At 45.7% G+C, this 21,316-nt stretch overlaps 1 protein-coding gene across 6 annotated transcripts in view; it reads left to right on the top strand.

Annotated features, from left to right (window-relative positions):
- The window catches only part of LOC139534123 (cadherin EGF LAG seven-pass G-type receptor 1-like), a 120,383-nt gene that overhangs the window by 96,941 nt on the left and 2,126 nt on the right, over positions 1-21,316 (top strand). For 3 of the 6 annotated variants that reach the window (XM_071332914.1, XM_071332908.1, XM_071332909.1), the window contains 25 exons: positions 1,458-1,624; positions 1,763-1,948; positions 2,036-2,149; positions 2,339-2,513; positions 2,746-2,887; positions 4,038-4,158; positions 4,441-4,624; positions 5,506-5,607; positions 6,529-6,623; positions 9,139-9,348; positions 10,142-10,325; positions 10,546-10,695; positions 11,866-12,052; positions 12,677-12,844; positions 13,112-13,238; positions 13,424-13,624; positions 15,860-16,034; positions 16,999-17,111; positions 17,603-17,682; positions 18,053-18,179; positions 18,541-18,666; positions 18,822-18,958; positions 20,140-20,246; positions 20,417-20,581; positions 20,868-21,152. In XM_071332914.1, the coding sequence (XP_071189015.1) occupies positions 1,458-1,624; positions 1,763-1,948; positions 2,036-2,149; positions 2,339-2,513; positions 2,746-2,887; positions 4,038-4,158; positions 4,441-4,624; positions 5,506-5,607; positions 6,529-6,623; positions 9,139-9,348; positions 10,142-10,325; positions 10,546-10,695; positions 11,866-12,052; positions 12,677-12,844; positions 13,112-13,238; positions 13,424-13,624; positions 15,860-16,034; positions 16,999-17,111; positions 17,603-17,682; positions 18,053-18,179; positions 18,541-18,666; positions 18,822-18,958; positions 20,140-20,246; positions 20,417-20,581; positions 20,868-21,152 (3,828 nt within the window). The remainder of the gene's footprint in view (positions 1-1,457; positions 1,625-1,762; positions 1,949-2,035; positions 2,150-2,338; positions 2,514-2,745; positions 2,888-4,037; positions 4,159-4,440; positions 4,625-5,505; positions 5,608-6,528; positions 6,624-9,138; positions 9,349-10,141; positions 10,326-10,545; positions 10,696-11,865; positions 12,053-12,676; positions 12,845-13,111; positions 13,239-13,423; positions 13,625-15,859; positions 16,035-16,998; positions 17,112-17,602; positions 17,683-18,052; positions 18,180-18,540; positions 18,667-18,821; positions 18,959-20,139; positions 20,247-20,416; positions 20,582-20,867; positions 21,153-21,316) is intronic. The other 3 variants (XM_071332910.1, XM_071332912.1, XM_071332913.1) reach the window with 2 other exon arrangements.

The raw sequence follows: 21,316 nt of genomic DNA, 5'->3' as shown, positions 1-21,316 counted from the left end.
TTTCTGTTCGTCACATGTCTGTGGAACAGTTTATGTCTCAGTTGTTGAATCTTCTTATGTTCATACAAATATTTACACATGTTAAGTTTGCTGAAAATAAACGCAGTTGACAGTGAGAGGACGTTTATTTTATTTCTCCTGAGTTTATGTTGTGGTTTAGTTGCACATCAACAGCTGACCTGTGAGTGTGTTTAGGTTAGTGTGAAGGTTTCGTGTGAGCTGGTGGCTTTCCTCTGCTCTCCACCCTCTTATGAACTGTATCTCGAAGGAATACAACTCCAGGCTATCTCTGATGTTGTTCTTTATGCATCATGCACATCTTTTGACTCCTTCCAGGCACTGCAAATGAGCAATGTATCGTGTGAAAAAAAGTTGGAGAGACACAGAGAGCGCGACGGTTCAGGAGCTAGTCCCCATGCATCTTCTGAGTGTGTGTGTGTGTGTGTGTGTGTGTGTGTGTGTGTGTGTGTGTGTGTGTGTGTGTGTGTGTGTGTGTGTGTGTGTGTGTGTGTGTGTGTGTGTGTGTGTGTGTGTGTGTGTGTGTGTACGTGTACTCTGTGCGTCAGTAGAAATATGTGCCCTGCGGAGAAGAGGGAGATCGAGAGAGCTTAGCGCTTCAGTTGTCTCATAGAGAACAACCTAGTGCTCTGCTGACAGACATGCAACTGTTATACTGACTGACTGAATGGCTGACTGACTGACTACAACATGTCTGTTTGGCTGCAGGGCTAGTGGGTGCTCTGGAGTGTGATGTGTTATACTGTGGGCATGTTTGTCAAAGAAGGATTAGTGTCCTGTATGGTACAAGGTTTTTGACAGTAATGTCTTATTGCTGAATTAGACATGGTGGGGTGGATTAGCTACTGTAATTATTCTGCCTGGAAGAATACAAAAATACAAGATGCAATCTGTAAGTCTGACATACTAAGCATTAATGATGGGGCGGGGGGAAATGGATACAGTTACATATCGAGATATTGTTTTTGGACGATATTGTATCGATACTTTGACTCCAGGTATCGATGTGTAAAAATACAAATGTTTTTGTTTTGTCTGCTGGCTAGCGCTAGTCGCCAAAACTCCGGTATTTTTCACCCTAAAGCTTGTTCTCCATCTTCTTTTTAAACATTGAGCCAACATGCTTTCAGCACTTTTATTTCCATGACTGATCAAAACTCATTTTCACATGCTCTCTTGTCTCTCTGCAGCAGACATACAGTGAACAATATGTTTGGAACATCATATCGCAATAAAATAGCAGTATCGAATCGCAATACATATAGAAATTGAGAATCACAAAACATATTGTATCGGCACCTAAGTATCATGATAATATCTTATCGTGAGGTCCCTGGCAATTCCCAGCCCTACTGTGATGTGTATAACACGTGATTTGCCTTAATAGCAGTGATTATTGAACATATTATGTGATTCTGATTCGTATTATTCTCCTCTAGTGATGCCGTCTCCGCAGCACTTTGACGGCCAGGCCCTGGTGTCGTGGAGTGACCTCGACATCACCATCGCTGTGCCCTGGTACATGGGCCTGATGTTCCGGACGAGGCAAGGCACTGGCACACTGATGCGGGCTAACGCTGGAGAATTCTCTACTGTCAATTTACTGGTGAGTTATTGTACACGCACAATAACAACAACAGAGCAAGAAGGTAAGTTGTGCTAAACGGTTGATTGAAGTTCAGTAGACTGCCTGTGTGTAGTAATTGTCTTTCTCTCTCTCTGTCTCTCCCCACCCTCCCCTCAGATAAGTGATCAGTACGTGAGGTTTGAGGTGTTTCTGGGATCTGAGCGGGTAGCGGTGCTGGGCTTCCCTCAAGTCAGGGTGAACGATGGGGAGTGGCACCATGTCCTTGTGGAGCTAAAGAGCGTCAAAGACGGCAAGGACATCAAATACATGGCCCTGGTGTCACTGGACTACGGACTGTACGAGGTACTGAGACATACACATACAGACAGACACAGACACAAACACACACACAGCAAATCTTATACTCTGTGTGTGTCTGTGTGTCTCCAGAGGTCTGTGGAGATAGGTAATGAGCTGCCCGGTCTGAGGCTGAGGGCTCTGTATCTGGGAGGATTACCAGGAGTGGGGAACCACGTCCACGATGGCTTCACCGGATGCATACAGGTCCGTTTTAACAGTATACCATGGTCTGGATTACATTATTCTTCACAACATAAAGTACTGTAGCCTACTGTATGTATATACCTACCTGTCTTAGCTAATACCTAGGGGCTGTGGGCAGAGCGTGTGATGAGAGTGTGTACCTGCGACTCTCTGGGACCTAATGGAGAGGCCATGTTTTCTTTCCCACAGGGTGTGCGTATGGGTGAGACGTCCACCAACGTGGTCAACGTGAACATGCTGCAGGGTTCTAAGATTCATGTAGAGGACGGCTGTGATCTGGCTGACCCCTGTGACTCTAACATCTGCCCTGAGAACAGCCACTGCAGCGACGACTGGAGCACACACACCTGCGTCTGCGACCCAGGTAACACACATGCTGTCAGCACACACGGTGTACACACACACACCCGTGTCTGCATCTCGTCACACCATTCACTTGTTCTGAAAAATGTTCACCATAGGAATGCTGTTTTGTAGTCTCCAGCTTTGACTGAGTTTTCGTTCCATTATATAACTGTGTATAATTCTGCCATGTTGTTGAGGACCTGCTGACCAGATGTCTCTCTCTTCTCTCTGTGACCTGTGTCCTTTCCCAGGGTACTTTGGGAGGGAGTGCGTTGACGCGTGTCACCTCAACCCCTGCGAGCACGTGTCCACCTGCGTCCGCAAGCCTAGCTCCTCCCACGGCTACACCTGCGAGTGTGGACAGAACTACTACGGACAGTACTGCGAAAACAAGTAAGACCTGGCCGCTTTGTGCAAGTGCCTGTGTAAGTGTGTGCACGTGTGGGTATGTGCGTTTCCTGGTTTGGCTCCACAGTGCCGGGGAAACACACATTCACATGCCTCCAATATCAACGCAACATCTGATTGTTTTCATGTTAGCCTAATCAACCTCTGCTCCCTTACCTTCCTCTCTGTCTTTCACAAATATGCGCCTCACCATTCATCTGACTGGCAACAGGCTCTACTTTTACTGGCCTTAACTCAAAACAGTCCTTCTCCAGCACCTGATGTAAGCCTGCTGGTAATGAACCCCAGATGTGGCTGTTCCCAGACCTGTGATCTGAGCTCTCTGGGGGATGTTCCTTCTTCCAAAACTGATCCCAGATCTGCCTTTGATCAGAGCAGGAATCTGGCGTGAGTGTTAAGAGGCAGGAGCCAGAGGGTTAGATGAAACCACTGTGTGTTGTTCTAGACATTAACTGGGTCTTGTAACAAGTGTGCATGTGTGTGGTGTGTATGGTTTAAATGCAAACGGGGTCTGTAGCGTTCGTGTGTGTGAGTATGTGTGTTTTTGGCCATATATAATGGTAAGCCAAGCCTCATGCCAGCTTTGGCTATATTAGGTTCTGGCCATAACTGGCTCCTGTAGGACTGTAGTTATGTAACAGTAGCTAGCAACGTACTCCTGACTATTCCTCTGGGTGGTAGATTGCATGTCAATTCTTTACCCACTGACCTTTGACCCATATGTCACACATCATTTCCTGTCTAAGGCAGGCTGTGGGACCACCTCATGCTTCAGTGCTCCTCCATGGGTGTTTGGTCTCCACCTGCACTGATACTCTTCTACTGACTACCCTGCCCCTATCATAACCCACTATCTTACCCCTCCATCAGCTCAGAGACATGAAAGTGTTGGAGAAAGAGTGTTTGACTCACTCACTGTGTTGTGTCTCTCTTCCAAGGGATAGAACATTTATACTAGTTTCATGATGCAGTTGAATGCATTTTTGTTGTTAAGTGATATTGTTATATAGCAGGTATGTGATGTAAGGATAAATGCAGTCTCCTTTTTTATCAGAAATTTTTTTTTCTGCCATTTTATTTCCATTCATTATGTGCTGAACTCAACTAAATGCGTTGTTATCGTGTGATGTGTCAGGGTTGAGAAGCCGTGTCCTCGGGGCTGGTGGGGGAACCCCATGTGTGGCCCTTGCAACTGTGACATCAGCAAAGGATTCAACCCTGACTGTAACAAGACCAGTGGAGAGTGTCGGTGCAAGGTAAGAAGATAATCACAGGTACTCTTCTCACAGGCTAATGCAGCGTTTCTCATATGTTTTTTTGGACCCTCCCTATGCCTTTTGAATTTTCTGTGGCTGAAGATGAATCGAACTATGTTTCCTCTTGAAGCCCCCCAATTGTAAACTACGACAAACCTAGTAGGAATTGGCCACAACTCACCAATAGGTCCCAAATCAACCAACCATTCTTAAACAATAGGCTGGTAGATCATACGGCATGTTGTAGGCTTAGTAAACTAACCGTATCTTCTCTCTCCCCAGGATAACTACTACCGGCCCAAGGATGAGGACACCTGTTACCCCTGTGAGTGCTTCCCTCTTGGGGCCCAGTCCCGTACTTGTGACACACACACCGGACAGTGCCCCTGTAAGGCCGGGGTCATTGGACAACAGTGTAACCGCTGTGACAACCCCTTCGCTGAGGTCACCGCCACCGGTTGCGAAGGTACGTGGAAGGAAATGGTGCACATGCAAGTGTTTGTTACTCTTAAATGTGACCTTGAGAGCCTGTGAGGGCATTCTGTCTTTTTGAACACTTTGAAAAATGCAGCCTTTCTTCTGTCCTCCCTTCCTTGACGTAATCATTGACCTCACTCAATTTGGATTCATGAAAGCAAGGATTCCTCTCATCCAGACATGTCAGATCAGTTATAACGCCAAGGACTGGAGGAAGGACGGATTCATCTTCAGAGTATTTGAACAGAACCTTTTCCTCTCTATAGTCTGGTTCAAGGCCTTCCCTCTTTTAGATCCCACTCTAGCTTCAATAAAGAACCACAGTCCCCATAACATATCTGTCACCTAAGTGCTTCAACCCAACCTTGTGGCTTACTGTATCAAAGGTCTTCAAAGGGTTACAATCATGGTCACTTCTTAGGATATAAGCACTTGGGTGTGTATACAATACAGCACATGATCAGACTGCATTACGTAGAAAGCCATAACAACACGCATACAAGTCTTAACCTGGCTTTGTTTAGGATTAGGCTACTAAATTAGAAATCAGGTGAATAATTTATTAACATTGTGTAACCACTTTGTAGGATTATTGATATAATTGCTGGTCTGTTTTGGCTGTTTTGAAAGACTCGTAAGAGTCGTTAGCAGTCGTGTTTCTTGGGCGTGTTAGATATGTGAAATACAGCCCAAGGCAGCCCTTGACGCTCAAGGCAGAAGTTGTTCCTAACCATCTCGGATCAGATTACACAAGCCTCACTGCCAACCAGAACCATTAGGGGATCTCACCACGTCTGACCCTGTGTCAGTGGTTAGGGATTATAGGGACCACTTCTAACCATGTGCCATCTGTCCCCTCTCATCTCTCAGTGGTGTACGAGGGCTGTCCCAAGGCCTTCGACCAAGGGATCTGGTGGCCTAAGACCAAGTTTGGCCGTCCTGCAGCCATGAACTGTCCCAAAGGATCTATCGGTGAGTTCCTCTGCACGCAACACAGCTCTTATGATAGCAGGTACAGTCACAATAATACAAAGCCCAATTCGTACGGATATCAAATGCTTCAAAGGATTTTATTCATAATAAAGATTGTATGGGTAGAGAAGGGAGGTTATGTACTGTGGAGTCCCTTAGTTCAAGGCCTTCGGGCTGTTCCTAACACCTCTTTCTTGTCGAGGGAACTCATTAACGCAGCACACTAACGAGGCCATCTCATTGGTCTATCAGGGCCTTTTGAGATTTGTCGTTGGCCAATGGTGTTAAAGAAACTCTGTCTCTGGAGGGCAGCAGCCGGAGACAGAGACAAAACACAGGGTATTGTGTAGAAGACTTGGCAACATCTGCTTGGAGACACATTCATAATACTGCAGAACCGTTTGTGTGTGTGTGTGTGTGTGTGTGTGTGTGTGTGTGTGTGTGTGTGCGTGTGTGTGTGGTCTCCTGCTCCACATAGAGCCTTAGCAGTAGAGACAATATGGGCAGGGCCAAGACGTAACATCACTGACCTGTTCCCATTAAACCACAGTAACCTCCCTAGTTACCCCCTTAGTTACTCTTGTCACCACGGAAACCCGTTGTTGCCCCGCAGGACTCTCTTGGGCTGTTTTTATTGGGTGACTCGCCTTGGCTCACATCAACCAACTGTCAGTTCTAACCGTAAAGTCTTTTCTCTGTTTAATGCTTGTTTGGAATTAATGGTAATGACGTTGGCATTTAGATTGTGCTTTTAACTAATTTATTATATGAAGTAACTCCCCATTTTCACCCATGTGTAGAGAGCCACCTGGTGCTAGGAAGAGACGGTTGAACGCTTTCACACCCCAATATTCCTTTTTGTTTTTTCTATTCTTACTGTGACTATAGCGATCATTGAACTTGTTTATTTTCTAACTGTAGGAACTGCCATCCGCCACTGCAATGATGAAAAGGGCTGGCTGCCTCCTGAACTCTTCAACTGTACCACAGTCTCCTTCTCCCAGCTCATGAAGATGGTGGGTGTGCTCCTCTTATCCAGTCCAAGTTCACTCATACAGAGACCTATTTTAACTACAGACGTGCACATGCACAGCTCTTTCTTAACTTGCAAATCTCCCACTGAAAGATTATGCAAAATTTGGAGTCACTTATGCGAATCTAGAGTTCAGTGGTGAAAGTAAGCCGGTACGCATCCCAGCAAAATAAATTGTGGGGGTACGCCGTACTGGTAAAAAAGTGAGCCTATCACAAGTAACACAAAATGGCAAAAAAAACTATAGGCTATTAGACCATTATTTAACATTACTGAATGTCAGCCACATGGAAAATGTGCAAATTGCTCCAAATTGCATTGTGGTTCAACGAGAGCACTTACATTTTGCCAAAGCGGAGATGAATGGTCAAGACGTGCGAGGACAAGGCACAAAGTAGTGGCTGAGACCGAGCAGTGCAGATGAGTGGCTGAGATCAAAGCGAGCGTTAATAACAGTGGACATCCATTCGGGCTACCTGTGTAGGCCTAACGACAATTGCAGAATGTCAGTGCATTACAAGTGGGTGTTTTACAACAGATGTCTCTTTCCATTCATCAAATGGTGGGTCCACAGTGCACTGTTGGGGTTTGGATGCTGGAATTATTTTGTGAGTGGACGAACGTGCGTGGATAGCCTACAGGTGTGAATTAAAGTGATTGTTTGACAATCAGATGAAAAGATCATGACTGGTTGTGTTTATTCCACATGAAAAGGCATAGACGGCGTGTCCATGAGGCTAGGGGAAGCTAAGCTTTCCCTAAAGTAAATTGAATTAAATTGCCAATTAAAAAATCCTAATTTGCATACTTCTGTCTATACATAAATAAATAAAATCTTTCGAAATGTGCTACTACACCAGAAAGCATGATTTGGCCACAGAGGATCATTAGCTTTTTTTGTTGTTGCAGTAAATTGTTTTAAATCAACACTCGCAAGGGCCCGCAATTGGGCAGCGCACTCGGCAAATACCAAATAGATGAACGTTGAGTTGTGACTGTCAGTGAAAAGCAGAGAGACGCAGCCAGGCATATTGTAATATTTAAAAATACAATCGTGGAAAACCGGTTTGGAAAGCAAATGGCTATTGCTGTGAAGAGATGACAATGAAAAGACTCCAATCTGTCTTTTAGTTATCAACATTCTCAACTTAATTGAGCGAACAGTAGCCTACCTTATTGGCACTAGCGGAGAACATCGGCCATATCTCCGGTGAGTGTGCGTATTCACTGTCTTTATCATTGCGTCAGTGCCACTTTTGTTGGTTATTGTACAATCATTTCCTCCTCCAGGTTAGATGGACGTCATATTGTATTTGCGTCTCCCCCTTCTCATAGGCCGATTATATGGATCCGCCAACGTCGTTTTTATTGAGCTGTTTGTCAATGGCAGCAAAGTAGGCTACCCTGTAATTTTTGTCGTATTAAAACAGTTTCTGTTCATGTCTCCAGTCTTATAAAGTGTAGTAGAATTGCATGAAATGTGTTTATAAAAGGCCAACAACAAATGCATGTGATAGGCCGATAGCTTGTAGCCTAGGCCTACTCTTCGCCGCTACGTGCTGCACCGAACAGTCTTTTTTGCAACCAGTGATTGAGTTATATTATGACTCTCCAATCTAGACTATCCAATCTAATCATCACATTAGGAAAAGTAGGTTCTCTTACATAAGTCGGCAAATGCGAGGATGCATGGAATGCTTTATGACAAAGGTGCATGTTTATGGTGAAAATGTGCTTCCTCAAACGCGCTGCCTGTTAAAAGGTATTGCATGTTAAAAGTGATATGACAAATCTTTACTTGGTCTAGGCTACTAGGCCCACAGAGATCCTATATGAAATGAATAGGTGCGTGTGCTTGGGTGTCGCGTATCGGTAATAAATTCAATCTACTTTCACCCCTGGTTAGGATTCATCTATTAGTACCAACCTACCACAGACAGTCCATATACAGTGTGGCAAAAAAGTATTTAGTCAGCCACCAATTGTGCAAGTTCTCCCACTTAAAAAGATGAGAGAGGCCTGAAAAAAAAATCCAGAAAATCACATTGTAGGATTTTTAATGAATTTATTTGCAAATTATGGGGGAAAATAAGTATTTGGTCAATAACAAAAGTTTATCTCAATACTTTGTTATATACCCTTTGTTGGCAATGACAGAGGTCAAACTTTTTCTGTAAGTCTTCACAAGTTTTTCACACACTGTTGCTGGTATTTTGGCCCATTCCTCAATGCAGATCTCCTCTAGAGCAGTGATGTTTTGGGGCTGTTGCTGGGCAACACGGACTTTCACGGATTTTCTGGATTTTTTTCTCCAAATTTTGTCTGTCATAGCTGAAGTGTACCTATGATGAAAATTACAGGCCTCTCTCATCTTTTTAAGTGGGAGAACTTGCACAATTGGTGGCTGACTAAATACTTTTTTGCCCCACTGTAGTTGTAACTGTCTCCAGTATCTGTCTATGTTCTTGACCTCCTTCTCTTCCCCTCCATCCCTCCAGAATGAGGAGATGCATCGTAACGAGTCCAGGATGGATGGCGAGCGCTCCAAAGCGATCGTCCGCCTGCTCCACAACGCCACCAACCACACGGACAGCTACTACGGCAACGATGTGAAGACAGCGTTTCAGCTGCTGACCAGGGTCCTCCAGTACGAGAGTCAGCAGACAGGCTTCGATCTCACCGCCACGAGGGACGCAGAGTTCCACGAGGTCAGAGTCTGTTGTTTTTTAAATCTTTGAATACACATTGCAAGGATGCTGATTGCAAACTGTCTAATTGCAATATATATATTTTTTTTATAAAGATTAGTTTTTGTATGCACAGTATTTCTCTCAGGGACCATGCACTAGTTGTCTGTTGTGTCAGGTGCATTACCAGTGCATTATTCAGGAGTAGCCTACTGGGTTCAGTTACACTGGGAAGACTGGAGGAATACTGCCCTCCACTGGCTTTCTCCCAGTTCCACTGACAGGGGAAGCTGACCTGGCCAATGTGAACGCAGGTTGGAATTTATTTCGATGACTCGTGTACTGGAGGCAGCTCTGCTGAGTGGTCACTAGCTGGCACAGCCACAACGTCCTATAATCTGATTTTAAACATAACATGAACCACACTGCTGACCCTAATGCCTAACCCTAACCTTAAATTAACCCGTTTTTTTTAACGATATAGACAATTTTGACTTTGCAGCTGGCCCATCTAGCGGAAACTGCTCAGTTCTCGTTGCAGGGAAAGATTCATGACAATAAACGTCAACCTGCAATATGAACTCTAATCTACAAATATCTGAGCTATTTTATATCTCCACATTTTATTATGGCATTTCTCTTTAGGTTGTGAATGTTTTAGGTCACCTATCTCATACAGGCCTACGTGAGCAGGTAACTTCTGCTACTCCAGGACTTAAAATGAATTAGACAGGAGTGACAGAGTTTGAGCTGTGCCCATATTCAATGCGACTTACTGTCAGACCGTCCTGCTCTGTATTGTTAAACCCTTCAGAACCTGGTGAGAGCGGGCAGTGCCATCCTAGACCCTGGCACCAGAGACCACTGGGAGCAGATCCAACGCTCTGAGGGGGGAACCGCCCACCTGCTGCGCCACTTTGAGGATTACACCAATAACCTGGCACGGAACATGAGGAAGACCTACCTCATACCATTCACCATCGTCACTGACAATATGAGTGAGTGAAGACACATTTACAGACCAATGAAGAGATGATTTCAGAGAGTCTAGGAGCAGATTCCTAACTCCCTAACACAGAATTTGAACAAATCGTCCATTGATAATTCGCCTCTGGGTAAACTGTAGTCAAGTTTTACTTCCATTCAGTGCAATTATAATATATCGCCTTTATTTGATAATGAGCTGGTCTTGATGTGTGGTTCTTTCTCTCTCCTTAGTCATTGTTGTTGATTACCTGGACACGTCCGTCCCTGAGCAGGCCTCATTCCCTCGCTTCCATGAGATCCAGGAGTACTACCCCAAAGACCTCACGTCCTCCGTCCATTTCCCACAGTTCAACACTAGGGCCCAGGAGGTCCCCGACAAAGGTACAGTCGTCTGCTCACACTACCACTGGACTTGGAATACTACAAACTGTACTCGCTCGTTTGGGCTGTAATCCATCAGAACCTTTCGGATTTGTGGGTGACCTACCGATTTAAACAGATCCCGTGCTTGTAGTCAAGCTCAAGCAGTCGTGTAACACAATCTCATACCAAGACTCAAAATGAATCAGCCGTGATTTGTATTCATATTTATTATGGATGCCCATTAGCTGCTGCCACAGCAGCAACTACACTCACTTCCTGGGGTCCAGCAAAATTAAGGCAGTTAAATACAATTTACAGATTTCACATCACATTAAGTGTGCGCCCTCAGGTTACTACTCTACTACCACATATCTACAGCACAAACTCCATGTGTACGTGTACGTATGTTATCATGTGTGTGTGTATGTATGTTATCATGTGTGTGTGTGTACGTATGTTATCATGTGTGTGTGTATGTATGTTATCATGTGTGTGTGTACGTATGTTATCATGTGTGTGTGTATGTATGTTATCATGTGTGTGTGTATGCCTCGTCACAGTCCCCGGTGTTCCATTTTTATAACTGTATTTTTACTGTTTGCATGAGTTACTTGATGTGGAATAGAGTTCCATGAAGTCATGGCTCTATGTAGTACCGTGCCTCCCGTAGTCTGTTCTGGGGACTGTGAAGAGACCTCTTGTGGCATGTCTCTTGGGGAATGCATGGGTGTCTGAGCGGTGTGCTAGTAGTTTAAACAGACAGCTCGGTGCATTCAGCACGTCAACACTTCTTACAAATACAAGTAGTGATGAAGTCAATCTCTCCTCTACTTTGAGCCTCTCCTTTACAGAATTCAAAATGACAATGCTTGTCTTTCATAATTTGGATCAGTTATACATGGATGTGTAGGTTCAGAAATAGTTGTTGGCATGTCATGCCTACGTTTGCTAATCATAGCAATGAAAAAAACATTAAAGTAGTTGGCAATATTAGTGGGTTTTGTGATGAATGAGCCAGCTGATTCAGTAAATGATGGAGCCGAGTTTGCCTTTTTGCCCAAAATTTTTATTTAAGGTCCAAAGCTTTTTACTATTCTTTATATAATTTATCTTTGTTCTAATGCATCAGTGGGTCCCAATCTACTATGTAGCAAGGACTTTAATAGGTGTAACTCTCTCACTCTCTAGTAGTCGAGCCCAGCCCCAGCGTCGAGCACTCTCAGACCGACGCCCCTGAAGAGGATCACAACCTATCCAATAAGAGACGCCGCCATGTCGAGCCCGCCGCCCCTCTGCCTGTTGCCGTGGTGATAGTGTTCAGGTCGTTGGGTCAGCTCCTCCCTGAGAGATACGACCCGGACCGTAGGAGCCTCAGGTAACCAGCACTTTACTACATTTTACCACACTTTACTTCAATCTTTCATAAAATCGGACATAACCAGACACTGCCTTTATCAATTTCTATGTGGCTAATCTAGCCATCATAATAAAGACATAATGTATGTCATAAATTACTCAAGCGTGGCAACAGATATGGCAACTGTGTTTGCGTTGGCACAAACCATTGTTTACTTTAGGTGCGATTATTGCCCTGGCATACTGTGGGTGTTTGTCTCACATATCATTGCCATGCTGTCTGAATCTTTCACTGTATACATTTAGACCACTCAAAACTCTATATATGATTCAAACATATCATTACAAATGAAAACATACACGGACGTGTAAGGCGGAGTTAAATGTGGAACAGTTTGGTTGGTATGTCATAATATTTAGCTCTGTGTGTGTATATGATAGCTGCTACACTGGTACTAGAAGGGCTCAGAAAGCACTATTTGGCCGGTCGCCAAGTGGCCACAAACAGCTGAGAATGTATATTTTGGGAATACCCTAAAAGGAGTGTTTGCGGTCATACGTGCGTAAACAGTACTTCAAAAGTTAGCAAAATGAGGGTGCCCGTTCATGCTTGCTCATATGTATATGTGTTGTGTGTGAGCAGGCTGCCCAACCGTCCAGTGATCAACACCCCCATAGTGAGCACGTTGGTGTACAGCGAGGGTTCGCCCCTCCCTTCTCCCCTTGACCCCCCCATCACACTGGAGTACACACTACTGGAGACAGAGGAGAGGACCAAACCTGTGTGTGTGTTCTGGAATCACTCCATCGCGTGAGTACTACATACGCACACACGCACGCACACACACACACTCTTTACATGGTATTTATTCTCTTTCCTGTGTGTGTGTGTGTGTGTGTGTGTGTGTGTGTGTGTGTGTGTGTGTGTGTGTGTGTGTGTGTGTGTGTGTGTGTGTGTGTGTGTGTGTGTGTGTGTGTGTGTGTGTGTGTGTGTGTGTGTGTGTGTGTGTGTGTGTGTGTGTGTGTGTGTGTGTGTGTGTGTGTGTGTGTGTGTGTGTTTGTGTGTGTGTGTGTGTAGGATTGGTGGTACGGGAGGCTGGTCGTCTAAGGGATGTGAGCTGCTGAACAGGAACAACACACACATCAGCTGTCAGTGTGACCACATGAGCAGCTTCGCTGTGCTCATGGACATCTCCAAGAGAGAGGTAGGCTCATAGAGATACACTGTACATAACTCTAAATATAGTTGTAATTATATTGCTATGGGGGGGTAGTTAATGTCCTCTCACTGTTTGCTGCTACCGAGTTTGATTATGATCTTTATTTGAGCTAGTTATATAACAATGTAATAGAAGCCTCCCTCCTTTCTCTTCCCCTCCCCTCTCCCCAGCATGGTGACGTGTTACCCCTAAAAATTGTGACCTACACCACGGTGTCAGCCTCCCTGGTAGCCCTGCTCCTCACCTTCATCCTGCTGGCTCTACTCAGGAAGCTACGCTCTAACCTCCACAGCATCCACAGGAACCTGGTGGCCGCACTCTTCTTCTCCGAGCTCGTCTTCCTCATCGGCATCAACCAGACTGACAACCCGGTGAGAAACAATTTAACCTATGACCCATGACCTCTTACTGTGACTTCTATGACCCTAACCCTGACGAATCGACCAGGCTGACAACCTGGTGAGATAAACTGAACTAAGGAAGCCTAATTGTGACCTCTAACCATGACCCTGACCTCTAATCTCTGACCCATCAACCAGACTGAAACCCCAGGGACTGAAAACTAAGGAACCCTGACCTCTAAACTCCTGAAAATGACATTGACCATGCTTTAGCAGGGATAGTTTGGAATGTTTAGTATTTGTGACTATGTGGATATGAATGAAAAAGATCTTGGGTTTTTGGTAGCAGTCCTGATTCTTAAGCTTAAGTGCCTCTCTTCTCTCTGCTTTATTGTATTCACAGTTACATTTCATTCTTGAATTACCACTTCTGTAAATTATGTGGATTATGGAGTCGCCACATTTTGTTTACAAATTGAAGGGATCACCTGGGATAACCCCAGGAATACAGCCCTGCAGCCATTTTCTCCCTGTCGTTATGGGAATTCATCGTTGTTGTTGAGCTGAGAAAAGAGTCCAGCTCTACAACATCACTATGGAAAGTCTTAGTGTCTGTCTGCCCGCACAGGTTTCTCTTTTTGTCCAAAATCACATTGCAATGTTTAAAACACACTAACAACCCACGTTCATTATATATGCACACACAAACACACCTCCCCAGTCCCCCCCATATACACACTCCTCCCCAACATATGCAGTATTTGTCCTATTCCTGTAGTGTGGTGGATTTTCAGGTAGGATAAAGGATAAAGCAGGGATTTCTGTTTCAGGTTCACGCCAGTTAGCGGTTTCTGGTAAGTAGCTGCTATTTGTTTGCCTGTAGCCATTCAGGTACTGGTGCCGACAGGAGCTTAGAGGGATCGGTCCTACCTGAGAGTTTGTCTTTTTCTGCTCTATTTGTTGGGGGGGATTATACATCTGATGCGTCACTGATAGTGTTAGAGCTAAGGAATTTACTGTACTGGATGGGACTAACCATTTCTCTGTTGGCTAAAAATAGATTCCCGATTTAAGGCACTCTGAGATGCCGATACTGTGTATCCGCATAGCATGCGATTCCTTTAACTTGTAAGTGCAGTATAAAGGTTTGCCTATAAGCAAGTAATCTAATAGTGTATTTTGACTTAAACATTTTTTTTTTAGGTACATTGGTGCAATTTACTCTGAAATGCACACACATACACACTAATAGGCCTGATGTCCCTCCGGGCCTGTGATAATAGAGACATGCTGTTACTGGTGCCTAACTGTTTGAGCCTCGGGGGCAGTAGACCCTGTCACAGACAGACATACAGGTCTGAGTCTGTCTCCATAGACTCTGTTACTGTTCAAATTCAAATCAACTTCTTTTATATCATGAGCTTTACAGAAACCCAGCCTTAAAACCTCAAAGAGCAAGCAATGCAGAGGCAAAAGCACAGTGGCTAGGCAAAACTCCCTAGAAGGCAGGAACCTACAAAGAAACCTAGAGAGGAACCAGGCTCCGAGGGCTGGCCATTCCTCTTCTGGCTGTGCTGTTACAACAGTAGTAACGATTGACTCTTACTCACTGACTCACCCTCTGTTTTTCTGAAGTTAGAAGCCTAGCCGTGTGTGTGTTTGTGTTTGTGTGTCAGTGCAGTGGAATGCTGTCATCAGTCACAGCCCTGAGCCGTCTTCTGTTAGATTGATGACCCTCAGCTCCGTGATCTAGCTCTAGTCCTCTCCCTCCCCTACCTGCTGGGGGATTCCCAAGAACCCTGCATTCTTCCTGGAACAAGGGATGGAGGGAGATAAAGAAAAGTAGAGCGAGATGGAGAGAGAGAGACCCACTCAGGGCTATACAGAGTGTACAAAACATTATGAACACCTGCTTTCCATGACATAGACGGACCAGGTGAATCCAGGTGAAAGCTATGATCCGTTATTGACGTCACTTGTTAAATCCACTTCAATCAGTGTAGATGAAGAGGGGGAAACAGGTTAAATAAGGATTTGTAAGCCTTGAGACACTTGAGACATGGATTGTGTATGTGTGCCGTTCAGAGTGAATGGGCAAGACAAAACTCTATTAAGAAGGTGTTCTTAATGTTTTTGTACCCTCGGTGTAGTGTGGCCAGTGCTGAAGAATGGAACTTGGAACTTGGATTAGTGGTTCTCAATGTGATTGAAATGGATGTCCCTCGTGATCACTGACCTTGTCCCTCCGTGACTCTCTGTCTGTAGTTTGTGTGTACGGTGATCGCCATCCTGCTCCACTACTTCTACATGTGTACGTTTGCCTGGATGTTTGTGGAGGGCCTCCACATCTATCGCATGCTGACGGAGGTCAGGAACATCAACCACGGTCACATGAGGTTCTACTACGCCATGGGCTGGGGCATACCTGCAATCATCACAGGTGAGGACACACGCATGACGTATGCACACACACACACACACACACACACACACACACACACACACACACACACACACACACACACACACACACACACACACACACACACACACACACACACACACTTATACTCAGTCACCCCAATCCCAGGTAAACAAACCTAGTCACATCCATGAGTCAGAAGGCATCTTGTCTGTATTCTGGCGTACTGCGACTCTTTGATCCCTGTGGGAAACCTGGAGGAGAGGGAGGGAGAAAGAGAGAGAGCGAGAGCAGTAGGAAAAACCAGATAATATGAGGGAGAGCGCAGAGAGAGAGAGAGAGAGAGGAAGCGAGCGGAAAAGAGGAAGCGGTGGAGAGAGAGAGAGAGAGAGACATCCTGAAGTCTCTGTCCAGTAGTAGTCTCCAGTGCTATATGTCTCCTCCTGTCCTGAAGACTTCCTCTAGTGGATTAGACCGGTGTCTGCTGATGCCAGTCGGCCCATAATGCTATATCACCTTCCACCCTGGCACACGCACAAAGCCTGGGGAGAGAGTAAGACCCTAACCCAGCCCAGCTCCTCTCTTCACTCGTGGATAACACCAGTAGATAACACCGTCGTGCACTAGAGTGAGGTGTTTTATGAAGCCTCTGTGCATGTCTATGGATTTGAATGAAGGAAGAACGCCTGTACACAGTATACGCTGTCCCCGCATGGTTTGCTTGACCTGCAACGTCATTTGTGGACGAACCATGCACAGGCGTTCTAGACTTTCTCTGCTATTCTCTTCTCCCGTCAATAATAGCCCGATGCATCTACTTGCATAGGTTTTTTTGTGGGGGTTTCTAATAGGTGCCTCTGATTTATTTAATGAAGAATTCTTGCACAGTGCAAATGTATTATTGGCCCAGTACAGGTGACGCTCATACTTTACCTGTAGCTAACACAGTCTTGATGTGTTTCTCTGGTTCTCCCCTCCTCAGGTCTGGCAGTGGGTCTTGACCCTCAGGGCTATGGGAACCCAGACTTCTGCTGGCTCTCTGTCCACGACACCCTCATCTGGAGCTTCGCAGGACCCATCTCTGTAGTCGTCCTAGTGAGTGCCTGAGATAAATGGTGCCTTTTTTTACATTTACATTACATTTAAGTCATTTAGCTGACGCTCTTATCCAGAGCGACTTACAAATTGGAAAGTTCATACATATTCATCCTGGTCCCCCCGTGGGGAATGAACCCACAACCCTGGCGTTGCAAGCGCCATGCTCTACCAACTGAGCCACACGGGACCAGACAGTGACCTGTAACAGTGATAGATTTTGACTTACTGTACACGGTTCTTTTCAATGTTACGTTCTTCTTTTTCTTTCTTTCTCTGCTCGTTCTTCTCTCCTTGCCCTTTCCGTTTCTTTTTGTCCTTCCTTTGCTCTCTCTCTCTCTAATTCCTTAGTGAATGCCATGCCTGAGCCCTCTCTCCCCCAGTGATTTGCAGGTTAAGGTCTTGAGTGTATCTGTTGTTGACTGTAAGTGGATTACCCTGTTGTCTGCCATGGCACTAATGCTTGTCTCCATCTCTCTCCTCTCTCTCAGGTCAACATTGTCATCTTTGTACTGGCAGCTAAGGCATCCTGTGGACGCAGGCAGAGGTCCTTCGAGAAGTCTGGAGCCATGTAATTATTTTTACACACACACACCCTTGAGATTAAGAACTTCAAAGGCCATTCTCTACATTCCATTGTTGAGCTACGCCTATGTTACATTAACCATCTATTAGTAGGACTTACGTGTGTGTCTCCTATGTTACATTAACCATCTATTAGTAGGACTTACGTGTGTGTCACCTATGTTACATTAACCATCTATTAGTAGGACTTAACCATCTATCAGTAGGACGCATCCACAGACACGTGTGTGTCTGTGGATGCGCGACTGTGTGGGTGTGCATCCATGCGTGTATGTATGAGTGTGTGCATGTGTGTGTTATGTCGTGTGTGTGTGCATAATCCGAGTTTCTCCCTCTACCTCCATCCCCCTACATAGTCCTGCTCTGAGGATAGCCTTCGTCCTCCTATTGCTCATCAGCGCCACCTGGCTGTTGGGCCTCATGGCAGTCAACAGTGATGTCATGACCTTCCACTACCTGTTCGCCATCTTCAGTTGTCTGCAGGTGAGGGGTCAGGGACAGGGCTCAGGGTTAAAAGGTCACGGGTCAGGCTGTACAGTCATTCACGACTCTAGAGGTTAAAACTCTCAGCCTTACTGTACACCAGCCGTTACAAAATCCGTTCTCTTCATTAGGCCAGGGCCTACATTCATAAAGCGTGTCAGAGTAGGCATACTGATCTTCGATCAGTTTTGCCTTTTAGATCGTAATGAATAAGATTACATTGCCGGGGGGGACCTGGTCCTAGATCAGCACTCGTACTCTGAGACAATTTACGAATGCAGGCCCTGGCCTAATATCAGTGAAGAGAATGGATTTTTGAAAAGGGCTTTCACTGACCCTCTCTCTCTCTGTCTCCTTATAGGGCATCTTCATCTTCTTCTTCCATGTGATCTTTAATAAAGAAGTGAGGAAGAATCTGAAGAATGTCTTTACTGGGAAGAAGGCTTTACCGGATGAGTCCAGCACTACCAGAGCATCTCTACTGACTGTACGTATACACACGGATAAACACACACACATAAGGAGATGAACAGATGTCTTTACTGTCTAGTACTGACTGGTTTCTTTCTCCACACCCCTCTCCTCCTCTCTCACTCCCTCCCTCCCTCCTTCCAACCAATCCCCCCTCCTCCCTCCCTCCAGCGGTCTCTGAACTGTAACAACACGTACACTGAGGACGGTCCTCTGTACAGGTCAGCCATTGGGGAGTCCACTGTTTCTCTGGAGAGTGCCGTCAGGTCAGCCAAAAGCCACAGCAGCTACCTCGCTTACACACTCAGGTAACATGGTGGCTGCCGCATGGCTATGGCAATGGCATAACTGTCTGCCCTGTCTCAGTCTGGATCTCCCTTTTTTTCTCTGTTACTCTTTTGATCTCTGAGCCATCTCTCTCTCTCGCTCTCTCTCTCACCACACTAACCCCAGTTACAGCCTCCACAGCATCTCTGAGCCCTCTCTCTCTCTCGCTCTGTGTTAATTTCGTGACTGTTTTTCTACCTTTCTGAATGTTATTTCACACGCATGCAGGCAAAGCATGGCTCAGCTTAACACAGCAGTGTGTCAACGACAAGCACACACACACACTTACACAGGTCAACTAGGGCTAGTCCCAGTGGGTGGGGAGTGTCGCCCTGGAGGAGGGAGGTATATACAGTACCTGGTAGAATATTTCAGACACACACAGCTGGCCTCTGGCAGTTAGGCTTGTTGGGGCTGGAGCCTAGCTAACTCCTAGATCAGAAAGCATCAGACAGGTTAGCTACAATACAGTATTGCTGTAGGCCCTCTGGCTAATGTCTATAAGAAATCTATAAGAGTTTGGAAAAGGTATTACTCTGACATTATGTTCAGGGAAAAGAGACTAAATGGGGGGGGGGGAAATCCACTTCATCCATTGCCCAGGTGAAGTTCGTCATCATGGCCTCCCGAGTGGCGCAGCGGGCATCGCAATGCTAGAGGCGTCACTATAGACCCGGGTTCGATCCCAGGCTGTGTCGCAGCCGGAAGACCCATGAGGCGGTGCACTATTGGCCCAGCGTCATCCTAGTTAGGGGGGGGTTTGGTTGGCCGGGATTTCCTTGTCCCATCGCGATCTAGCGACTCCTTGTGGCGGGCCGGACTTCGGTTGACAGTTTGTACGGTGTTTCCTCCGACACATTGGTGCGGCTGGCTTTCGGGTTAAGCGAGCAGTGTGGCTTGGCAGGGTCGTGTTTCGGAGGACGCATGGCTCTCGACCTTCGCCTCTCCGGAGTCCGTACGGGAGTTGCAGCGATGAGACAAGACTGTAACTACCAATCGGATATCACGAAAAAGGGGTGAAAAGTCAAAAAGTCAGGATTTTGTTTTTAGAAAATTAAGTTTGTCATCAGTTCTTCTGCTGCTCTACAGTAAGTTCAAAGGATCCAATGTGATGACATCTAGACGTGTAACTAACCTCCGTTTGGCCTGCTCTCTGATGTAGGGGTGACTCTGGTCAGAAGCCCAGTGTGTCGTCGGCGACAGCGAAAGCAGGACACACTGACCTGGACGGATCTCTGTTCCACAGGAATGGCACTAAAGGAGGAGACGGTAAGCCGCATCATGATCCGATTCAAACTCCATCAAACTGTCCTTTTTTCATGAAAGAGTTGATGGAGATGGGGTGCAGTCTTCACAGCAAGTGAGCTGTGTGTCTGTATAATTCATGTGTTGCTCTTTCTCTCTTTTTGTCTGTTGGTCTCCCTCTCTCTTTCTCTCAGACTCGGACTCGGATAGTGAGTTGTCTGTAGATGAACACAGCTCGTCCTATGCCTCGTCTCACTCTTCCGACAGCGAAGATGATGACATGGACATCAAGCCCAAGTGGAACAACGAGAGACAGCCTCTACACAGCACACCTAAAGGGACCAGCATTGCGCCCAAAGGTAGCCATCCATTTCCAATCCAAAACACCCCTCACCGGTACCTATCAAAACATCCATGGTCTCACTGCTCAGAAAGCACTGCAGCTTTTTATTCATTCTTAATGACTCACTGATAAGATGACGTAAGTCTGAGAATACATTATAACTGGATTATAGTGCATTATACCTGCAGATTTTACAGTAAAGTAAAGTGTTATCGACATATTTATTATTGTACTGTGGTATGGTAGTACTACCTACAACCAAAGTACTGATTGGCTCATATTTCTTCTTCCTCTGACCCTAGTGGAAGTAGTGTCCAATCACGTGAAGCCTTACTGGCCCAAGGAGGCGACAACAGCCAGTGACAGCGAGGATCCTAGGGGTGCAGAACGGCTGAGGGTGGAGACCAAGGTGAACGTGGAGCTGCACCAGGAGAACAAACTCAACCATGTAGGAGAGAGAGAAGAGACACCCCAGGACAGGGAGACCCCCACTAGGGAGAATGGACCTCCCAGTCTACCCTCCAATGGACCCTCCAATGGGCCTCCAAGCCTACCCAACAGCACCCATCAACCTGAGCCAAAGAAGGGTGCGATATGTAGACATTCCTAATTTTGTTTATTTTTTTGTTGGTTGGTTTGTTTGTTTGTTTGTTTGTTTGTTCATTCATTCACTCGTTTGTTCATTCAACCAAGCATACAATATATTGGCCCTGTAACTGTCTCTTTGTCCATTTGTGAACGTTTTTTTATT

Source organism: Salvelinus alpinus, chromosome 11 (genome assembly GCF_045679555.1).
Source record: "Salvelinus alpinus chromosome 11, SLU_Salpinus.1, whole genome shotgun sequence".
Taxonomy (NCBI): Eukaryota; Metazoa; Chordata; class Actinopteri; order Salmoniformes; family Salmonidae; genus Salvelinus; species Salvelinus alpinus.
The sequence above is the reverse complement of the archived record's forward strand: the minus strand, read 5'-3'. Positions and strand labels throughout refer to the sequence as shown.